Genomic DNA, 10,958 nt, shown 5'->3' on the forward strand with positions numbered 1-10,958 from the left:
TTGAGAGGTCACACACTTCAGTGGGCATAGCTAATCCTGTCATCTGGACTTTGGTCTGAATTCCTCTGTGATGAAAGGTGTAAGCACTTTGGTTACTAGTCTGGGTGTCAGTTTATAACCGTCACACAGCACAGCTCTGCAGGGTAGTGCAGGCTGAGGAATGGGCTGTTGGCTGTAAAATTTTCTCTTTACACATGCACTGGATTAATGTGACTTTGGTGTCTATGCAGCAGTGTGTCCTGTCCTGTCCTCAAATAAAATCTGAAAAATGACCCTACCATGAAGACTTACCCAGCATAGCTCCACTATTTGCATGTTGATGCTAAAACAACTAGTTACGTTACATTGCATTTTACTGTGTCAGGGTCCAACAACCTGACCACAAAAGGCTGTCTCTGTAATTATTGTAGTTGCAATAAAGGTTAAAGCCAAGGAGAGGATGGAACGATGCTGACCGTTTTTTTCTGTTTTCTCTGAACAGATCGTGAGGACCAATCAATCCTTTGCACGTGAGTAATACAACTGCTAACTCTCTATTAATTCATCTCCTCTCCTCTGCTCTCCTCTCCTCTGTTGAGGTCATTTCTCTGTTAGGACAGATGGTTGTTCTGCTCTTTAAGGTAGTTCTGCCGATAAAACAGGTTGATGGGCTAGAAAATGAAACTGTCACAAGAAGATTATATAGCTCTACCTTAATAAGATTATCTTATTTAAAGGCCGTGTCTGACTTCTGGTCCTTAATTTTTTTTTAATCTGTACCTTACAGTGAAGAGGAGTGAAAATAAGCACTATAACATACAGTTTTATTGTAACTTACACAGTATACAATGACAGCACTTAATGGGGACCATTGCTCCTGGATTACCTGGTCTCCTGGTTAATTGGTCTTATTGAACTGAACCTTTTTCTGTCTCCATCTTTCTCTCACCCTGGGTCAGTTGGCCAGCTCCCATTATCCTGCTGTGTTTTATTTAAAGACTGGTTTCAAATAGCTTTTTGCGGATGCTGGGTTGTGCAGCAGCTCTACCCAATACTGAGGGAGTTATGAGTGCGGTTTGGTGCCCTGCCTCTATCTACTATGGCAAAGAATAATTAGGTGCCACACTCTTTTAGTGTGGCTTAAGTTGACGCTGCCAATGAACATACAAGAGCTGTTGCATAATCTGTCCTGAAGTCTGAAAACTACACCCCCTGTCGGTGACTGTGGAGCCATTTCAGCTGTGTCACCCCACTGTTTAATAAGTAGGGTGGTCACCCAGTTTATAGAAGCTGCTTCCTCACTGTAAAAGACTTCAGTCACTGTAGTCAGTTATAAATTAGCGTCTAATTTCTGGATCACCATCTGGACAAATTATGAAGATGTTCTTGAGAATGATTTTTGCTTATAACACTGTCGTTCAGTTGCTTGGACAGTGATGACACAAAATAGAAATACACAGGAAGTGAAAAGTAGCCCTCATGTTGTCTACATGTTGTATCCCAAAGAACAGGGCGTGGCCCATGAGGCCGAGAACTTGTAGAATTTCTCGCGTAGGAGTTGAGAATACTCTTGATGTATGAAGCTGTGAGAGAGTGATCAACTGAGGATGTGAGGCAGGAGATACAGAGTGTTCACACAGTGAGGGTCCTGCCATACATGACTCCTTTAACCCATATGTTCACATCTTGAGAGTAAAAGTCAGTGATAAGTTACTTCCTTGAGAAATCTTCTTGTGAAACAAGAGCCAAACTGGGATGTTGACTTGACCTATATTGCTATGCCTGTATCCTAAATTTGAGGACTTGCCCATCAAAATCTAGCTAAATCTGCAGTCCTCCTTCTGCAGTAGAGCTAATAGCCAGCTAGACTAAAGCCACCGGTATGTAGCTAGATGTTGTATTGCTGGCTTGGTTTCAGTGTGTTGGTTCTGGTTTTCTGGGCTCTGGGACCTGACTGTGGAAGCTGTGGATGGCCCTGCCTGAACACAGCTATCATTAGAGACAGCCCAGAGGCAGAGCCTGGAAACTTTGGAGACTGGCCCACAAAACCACAGGGTTCTCCAGTAAAACCAACTGACAGAGGAATGGATGGATTTAGAAAGCAGAAACAGATAGCATGATGGTCCTTCATTCTCTCCTTCACTTTTCCTTCTCTTTGTATATTTGTTCCTTGGGGTTCATCCAGTCACTCTTAACCACCATAATGATGAGTGAGAGTGATTTTGGTTAGGGTTTTACGGTGTTTTGTCTGTACCTTGCTAAATTGTGGACAACTTACACAGATTATTCTTTGTGATGTGGTTATGCCACACAAGTAAAATCTTGTAATTCGTGATTGTAAACAAAGGGTGCTGTAATTACTTGTTGAAAGTGATGAGAAACCAAAGTGTGTCTCTTTTTTTTTCTCTCACTCATCCTTCATTGACTCACACTTTTATCACCCTTTGTCTGGCCATGTGTATATCTATGCTGTCTGTCCTCTTTGTTTTCAGAGGTGAATCAGGCGCTGGCAAGACCGAGAACACGAAGAAGGTCATCCAGTACCTGGCCCACGTTGCCTCCTCACACAAAGGACGCAAAGACCACAACATTCCTGTGAGAGCCCCACTGCCTACATTTTTCCTTCTCTATCCTTGGCTGAGAACTGGCCTCTAGCCTCTCCTCTCCTCTCCTTTCCTCTCCTCTCCTCTCCTCTCCTCTCCTTTCCTCTCCTTTCCTCTCCTCTCCTTTCTTCTCCTCTATACTATACCTGTTGAATAGTCCATTCTCTCACCTTAAATGAAAAACTGACTAGCATAATATTTGGTAATTGCCTCTGCACATCATTATTGTAATTTAAATTAATAGTTTGACATTTTGAGAAACACTTTTTCACTCAGTGCTCTCACCGCTTTGTTAAGCACAAAGACAGATGACAAAATGTAACAGATGACAATTTACTGTTTACAGAGAGTTATGTGCTGGATTATTCCTTGGCTAGGCCCAGTGACTCTCTGGAGTCTCTGCTGTCATTTTTACACATGCATAGATTAAACAAACCATATGAAATGTTAATCACAGAGCTTCAGAGTTGTTGGTAGACAGATTTTGTTACCAGGACAGGCTAGGCTAGTTGTTTCCCTTTGTTTCCAGTCTTCAACAGCTAAACAGCATACAAACATTGATCTTGTCATTGAGCTTTTTCTAAAAATGTCAAACTATTTAATGACTTAAATGAATTGTGACATTACTGTTCTCCAGTCAAATCTAGAGTGCACTGCTTAGTTTTGATATTCAGCTGTTAAAGTCATGCATTAATCCACAGCTAACCAAATAGATGTTAATGTAGCCTCACTGGTCACTGCTCCTGCTTCATGTCATCCAATGCCAGTCTGCAAGAGTGCAGCCATTGCTGGGCTAACAGTGCACTGGTTTTCTGTTTCCTGTGGCTTGTGTCTGACATAAGCGCTTCAGGTTTTTAACACTTGCATTTGTTTATCCATAACAAACAGCCCGAATCTCCCAAAGCATTCAAGCTACAGGCAAGTGTATCTCCCGCTGTCTCAAAAAGAGTGTGTGGTCCTTTTTTTGTGTGTGTTTGTGTGTACGTGCATGCCCTTCTCTCCAAATCTCTGCCGCTTCCGTAATGATGTTGACAGACTAATCTAAGCTTCTTTCTTTATGAGGTATTTGTTTGTGCTGGCTCAGTCTTCTCACATGATTATTTGAAGCCCAGTGAATCTGCCGTTAACCCAGCAGGCTCATGATAATAAAACACTTTGTTATATCAGTTGGTTCAGGTATTTGAGAAAAGGAAATTGAGATGTTTTATTAGAAACACATGTCAAACACAAATAATTAGGTCATACCTGCCATTAAAACTGCTCACATTCAGTGCTAGTGGAATTTGAACTGACTGTGTAGCCTTGCTGTGTTGGTTTGTTCAGCCTCATTTTAAATGTACCTGTTGAGGAAGAGCATTGTGAAATCCAGACCATAGCCACACTAAACATCTCTCCTCAAGCTTCATCATCACATTTTAGTGAATACAGGATACTACAAAGTGTAAAAAGGAGATATCAATAATGATTACAGGTAATAACAGCTGATCAAATCTTTCATATATTCATGCATGTTTTCCATTTGTGATGTACTCTAGATGCATGTATTTAGTTTGAGGAGCATTTTGATTAATAATTAATTTCTAGCTTGGCTTATTCTATAGCCTTGGCTGTGGTAATATTGTTCCAGTAACCAAATGTGGCTTTGAATTCTTATGTGGCTTTTGTTGCCCAGTCAATAATCAAACACAGGGGATGTTTCTATGTGGGTGTTGGGACCTAACCTGGATTTTAATCTGCAGTGTTTTTGTCCCAGAAGTAACACAAATGAGACTCTGCTGACCCAGTACTGAATGTGCTCCAACTTCAACCCCAACCCCAACAAAACTTGATATTTTCTGGCACAACTCTTCTCTGCTTGATTTATCCGGTAGCTATTTTTCCTTTCTCCCCTAAACCAATACCTGATGTTTCTGTGAAGCAGAGTGAGTCCTATAAACCTGCAGCTTTGAGCATTCACAATCCGGACGAATACCTGTCTAATATGCTGCGTTTCAGTAGCTGTGAGTGAAAAGCTGTAACAGTAACAGTGCTCCCCTGCCTGAACGCAGCACCATCCATGCTGACCTCCTTAATGCTGCTTTCCCTCTGCGTTGCATTACGGCTGCCTCTGAGCACAGGCCAGAGGAATGTAGAACCAGGGATCGAGGGAGCGCAAAGATGTGGTGCAGGAGAGTAGATTGTGTGGGGGGGGGGGTGCTGAAGTAGGAGAGAAGAGGCAAAGCAGACCAGCGGAGACCAGACGTTCGTATTTCTCTCTGTGATAAAAAAAAATGGGAAAGCCTGTTTATTCCTGTAATTATCCAGGGATGTATACACTGGTCTCTGTGATATTCTGTGTCAGTCAGAACCTGACAGATAAAGGGGGAAAATGTAGAGGAGGATAGTGTCTCCCTACTTCTGCTGGTATAGCCCATGTCCATCAGGACACATGTTTTACTGGAGCATTCCTTAGACTTAGACTTAGACAGACTTTATTGATCCCTTTGGGATGACTACCTCGGGGAAATTACGTTTCCAGCAGCAAATACAGACAGAAATTCATTAATTTGCGTATCAACTCACTCAGACATACAGAGCACACTGCACAGAAATATTGAATTGCTGCTCGTGCATTGTCTATCCTGAGATATTGAACTTTGTATGTAGACCTGTAGCAGAGCTCAGCGTTAGTCAGAAAACTCTTGTTCTGGATCTTGTTTCCTTGTCGTTTGCCATCGTCATCCTAATTGAATTTAGTTGTTTCTATCATATGGGACCAAGAGACACTTAAAATATGACCCAAGAAATGAATTTGCATCTCAACACATTGTTTGCGTTTACAACATTTCCTTGTTTGAGCAGCCCATCCTTAATGAAATTTTGGCCATGATGGAGGTGGATGAAGTCAAGGGTGTGCTGTAAAGTGTAGTTATGGGATCAGGTTGTAGTCATTCAGTCACCAGGTTTAGTTCTTCATTGTGCACAGAGATTCAGCGCACCACTCACTCACCTTCTTTCTTCTCTCTGTTGTACCTGTCTTTGCTACAGGCAAAGAATTAGTATGGTCTTTCTCTTTCTTAATCTCACTTTTCTGGTTTCCTGTAATAACATATCCAAGTAGGGCTATAGGCAGTTCTGTGTTTCTTCCAATGGCCATTTCTGGCCAGACAGAAACTCGGAACTCAGGCGAAACTTATTCTGTTCCCCCTGGACAGTCCAGAGGAGTATCTTGGAGTCGTTTCAAGGTAGGGTCCGATCTGCTGTGCTGCGGGTGGTGACGCTAGTCGTAAGGGCTATTTCTGTAGTGCCGGTGCCCTGGATAGAGGAGATTGTGTCATGTGTTGGGGAATTAGAGGTTTCAGGGGCCATAGGGAATGTCCCAACCATATATCAACCCAGGTTTTGAGATTTGGGCGGAAGCCATCATTACTGTTGTGGTGGTGCAGTCTTTGCATATATAGAGTATATTATCACAGCCATAGGAAAGTGCAGGCGGAAGAACAGCATTCATCAACCCAAACTAACCACTCACTATAGGGCATGTGTTGGAACATACTCGCTGTAGTGCCTTTGTGGTTTCACGAGCTCTGTCAAACTGTTTGGTTGTCTTGGCCCCTTAAACTTGTCGAGTTCCCTTGACAAAAATCACATTATACTGCAGTTGTCTAAAGTAAAGCCAGCAGAGCCATGATAAATTGCTCACTGTCTGAAAGATCAGTTTAGCATATTGACTTGGCTACATTTTCCTCTAGCTGCTCTGTTACATAGAATTGATTTTGCCTTGCCAGCTTATGTATGTTTTGGCAGACATAGAAAAATGTGATAAATAGTGATTCATTATGTGAGGCCAGGCATCAGAAATGTTTGACAGCATGTTGAATTCTTACCTCTCTGTCTTTCCCCATAGGGTGAGTTGGAACGCCAGCTGCTGCAAGCCAACCCCATCCTTGAATCTTTTGGCAATGCCAAGACAGTGAAAAATGACAACTCATCTCGCTTCGTGAGTTTACATTTCCTGTTTAAAGGCTCACTCTCTTGATTTATACATATGTACAGATAGTATTCAGATTTACTTCACATTTACCATCAGTGTAGCTTACATTTGTCTTAACAGATGTGTACAAAGGAATGTACATACATAATACATAATGTACATAATCCAGTATTTCAAGATGTTTGTTCCCACCCTAGGCCTCAGATATATTTAGTCTGTGGAGGGGTTCTCAACATCAGCTTTATAAGGGATAATTATTGGAAAGATGTACTATTGGAAATCTTTTAGCTTGAACTACACTTGTTTGTTATTTGTTATCTTATTTTTTGTTTTGGGAATAAAAAACAACTGCAAATTGGCACAAAACTACCATGTAGAGAAAGACTAGATAATTAGTCTTCCTTGGTATATACTGCAGAGCTTTCATCAAATAGTGAGAGTAAAACAAGAAGTTGTTTTCTTCATGTGTTTTTGCACAGATTTAACAAATGAGATATAACTTGTCAATAACTGAGCTTTCAGTGTGCTGGTAGGTGCTTCCCCTTGTTTTCAGTCTTTGTGTTAAGCTAACCAGCTGCTGGCTGTAGCTTCATATGTATATGTATATGTCTAATGTAAACATGAGAGTGATATCAGTCTCCAGGGAGTAAATTAATTTAAATTTTCATATTTTCCAAATTGTATCCCTTCAGTATTTCTTTTGCGGCTTTTAAATTGTAATTATGTAAAATTCAAATATTTGATAAAAATGTTTTGCTCATAAGCCTTATTTCATCAGTCTTTGTTCTCTAATAATTTCCTTAAAATTTAGTATTATAAAGAGGACTAATACGATCTGTGATCATTTAGTGATGGGTACAGGAATCACAACAATTCTCGCTGTAAGCACTTAAAATTTTTTTGTGACCAAGTAAATCATGCGGCCAAGTTTAACCACCATGGTGCTCTGTCCGCATGAATCATCGGCTGGCTCAGATGTGAAGACCAGTAGACACATGGGCACACGTATTCACACACATATTCACTTTCAGGAAACCACAGACATGCCTGAGATTCTTTCTGACCTGTTAACCTGGCTTTTCCTAATATAGACATTTTGTTCTTCGTTGCCTTTCTGTCATCTGCAATAATCCAAAGGTGGTATTTAACACACTGCAGTGCTCAAAGGGAGAAGAAATAATTAGATAGTTGACAGATGCATGCACACACACACACACACACACACACACTGATATCATAGACCTCCTAATTCATCTGTGGTGTTTGAATAAGTTCAGCAGCTGTTTTTAACATAAATTTGCATCTCTTCTCTTGCAGGGGAAATTCATCAGAATTAACTTTGACGTCACAGGCTACATTGTCGGGGCCAATATTGAAACTTGTATCCTCATTACTGTGACAAGCTGAGGGAGCAGAGCGTCAAAGGACTGAAACACAATAAACAGAGCTAAAATAAAGGGTAGACACTGAGTTTAGAGCTGAGAGTAGTGGTTAGGCTATTTGACTCACCACTGCTTATGCTTAACCACAAGAATGCCATTCCCCTTCTGTGTATTCCAGAGTTAGAGGGCACTGAGCTATAATGAAACCATTTATTATTGTTATTCTTCATTTTATTCGAGTCTATTAATGCCTGGTGAGAAGAAAAATAGAAACGGCTCATTTGGAAAAAATGTTGCAACACTCTTCTTCTAAAATCTATAAAGGAAAAAGATCGGCTGGCTGTGTGCTTTATGAGAATTTTTGTCTGAAAATACTAGTTGCTAAGATTTCTGAGAACACAACAGAAATGTTACAATACTACAGCAGTGACAAGTATCAGTTGCTTGCCGTTAGTCCTTAACCTCTGCTCTCAGACCTTCTGGAGAAGTCAAGAGCCATTAGACAGGCCAAAGATGAGAGGACCTTCCACATTTTCTACCGCCTGCTGGCGGGGGCTGGAGAGCATCTCCGAAGTGAGTGTCTGACTGTTGCTGTAAGGAGCAATTAGGATAAACAAAACAATGAGAGCAAAGACAGTGAGGTTTCATGTTTGTGCTAATTTGCAAGGAACAGAGCTAAAAAGAAGCTGCTTTGAATTAGCACCAGTGAAAGAAATCTTTCTCTCTCGTTAACTTTTAATTTAGCTTGTTAGTACATTGTTTCATGATGATGTAGAAGGTGTTCAGACGGCATATTTCTCCTATGAAATAGTGGATTTAAAAGGTCACTTGATCTCTCCCTCACTTAGGTAACAACTTTCTTTCCAACCATCATTTAAATTGTTATTTTTTAGGGAAAAATCAAAACGTATCAAACACACTCTCAACACATAAAATATTTTTAGCCAAAAACATAAACATGAAGAAGACAATTTGATAGTATTTAAATAATCATTTGAATAATTGAGCATCTTTAATAGAAAAGAACTTTAAAAATTGTTTTTCTTTCCTTCTCCAGCGGACCTGCTCCTTGAAGGCTTTAACAACTACCGTTTCCTGTCAAATGGTAACATTCCCATCCCTGGTCAACAGGACAAAGAGAATTTCCAGGAGACAATGGAGGCCATGCACATCATGAGCTTCTCCCATGATGAGATCGTCTGTGAGTAGTAGTTCCAGATGTGCCTCATTCTCCTCTTTCTGTAATTGCATTCATTTTTTTCTTCTCTTACTCTGCCATTACCTGTTCTACCCCCGGGGATCAATAAAGTGTTATCTTATCCTTGCCAGGTATGTTGAAGGTGGTCTCTGCAGTGCTGCAGTTTGGCAACATTGTCTTTAAAAAGGAGAGAAACACCGATCAGGCCTCCATGCCTGAGAACACAGGTAAAAATCCAGCATACACACATTCTAGTATCAGTCATGAATCCAGAAAATGAGATGACTGTGATCCTTCAGCTTCCACCACAACAGGTGATGGAAAACAGTCGGGTCATATCTGTATAATACATGCTCCCACCATTCACTGTGCTGTATTAGAAACATGACGACACTGAAGTTAGATTGTGTGTCTCTTGGTAATTGAATACTTGTAATGTCTGGATCACGTCAGCATCATCAGATGCTCCTGCAGTCTGAACCATACTGTGGACACGTACCATTCAGTATACAAAAGACGAAAATCAAATAAAATATATATTATTGTTATTTTTATTAAGTCTGGTGTCTTGAGGCAAGACCCATTAAACATTCTAGTCGTAGTTCTCTAAGACCTCACATAAAGAAAGCTCTTGACTCATTTTGAGGTCCCAGCTCAGCCAGAATATGCATTTGAGTCATATGTCCTGGATTGTTAAAACAGAGTTAAGCAGTGTTGCTTTTAGATTTATTTATTTAATTTTTGATTCAGTTACTTGACCTAGCAAACTGTTATGTTATGAAACCTGTTGTTATACTGTGAACATTTATATAATGCTATTAAGCATTTTTTCCTGCTCCCTCATTCTCCTAGCTGCACAGAAGCTCTGCCACCTGCTTGGAATGAATGTTATGGAGTTCACCAGAAGCTATCCTCACCCCCGAGGATCAAAGTGGGCCGAGACTACGTGCAGAAGGCACAGACCAAAGAACAGGTAAAGTGCCATCAAACGCTATGAACAATGGTAAACGTCTGCATTCCATGTTTGTAAGGGTGAATTTTAGTTATTATATCCTGTGCTTGGATATCTTTCTGTTGAAGGTACACCCCAATTATCCAAACTTCTGGGTTACACAGGTCTAACAGGTCATCTACTCCATTTGGCTAATGGACGCCATTGTCTGATGTTATACCATGACAAATCTGCAACAAACTATAATAGCACCAACAGTGTTTATATTCTTGTATTTGTACTCATTGCTCAGTGGATGATGTATTATTAATAGTGTCTTTCATAGTTACTCTCTCCTGGTTCTGCGCTCTTTGTTTTTCCCTCAGGCCTGACTTTGCTGTTGAAGCCCTGGCCAAGGCAACATACGAGCGGTTGTTCCGATGGCTCGTCCACCGCATTAACAAGGCCCTGGACAGGACCAAACGTCAGGGGGCATCGTTCATTGGCATCCTGGACATAGCTGGCTTTGAGATCTTTGAGGTGCTGACTGTGGTGCTTTAACACTAACACCAAAATACAAAGTGCATTCTACACTTTGTATTTTTTTCCTTTACACATGGATTAAACAGAATCCAGGTTGTTTGAGCATTTAAAATCTTTTTACTAGTTTAATCAAGTCATGGGATTAAACTTTAACTGGTAATATAAACAAAAATAAACTGTAATGCTTGTGAGCAGGCCATCTAAAGAAATTATATTTGCAAAATAATCAAGAAAACATGTTACCACAAGTAAACAACTTCTACTTTACACTTTCCTTCCAGCTGAACTCATTTGAGCAGCTTTGTATCAACTACACCAATGAGAAGCTGCAGCAGTCTTCAACCACACC

At 40.6% G+C, this 10,958-nt stretch overlaps 1 protein-coding gene across 1 annotated transcript; it reads left to right on the forward strand.

Moving 5' to 3' along the window:
• Positions 1–481: 481 nt before the first annotated feature.
• Positions 482–10,112, forward strand: LOC108894408 (myosin-10; the record flags this gene model as incomplete). Its single annotated transcript, XM_018693064.2, has 9 exons — positions 482–509; positions 2,472–2,574; positions 3,471–3,500; positions 6,469–6,561; positions 7,873–7,936; positions 8,412–8,510; positions 8,995–9,138; positions 9,267–9,362; positions 9,988–10,112. Coding segments are annotated over 9 exons (782 nt in total), but the record flags the coding sequence as incomplete, so codon positions are not given.
• Positions 10,113–10,958: the final 846 nt, after the last annotated feature.

The sequence above is a fragment of the Lates calcarifer genome, unplaced genomic scaffold (assembly GCF_001640805.2).
Source record: "Lates calcarifer isolate ASB-BC8 unplaced genomic scaffold, TLL_Latcal_v3 _unitig_329_quiver_2121, whole genome shotgun sequence".
NCBI lineage: Eukaryota > Metazoa > Chordata > Actinopteri > Centropomidae > Lates > Lates calcarifer.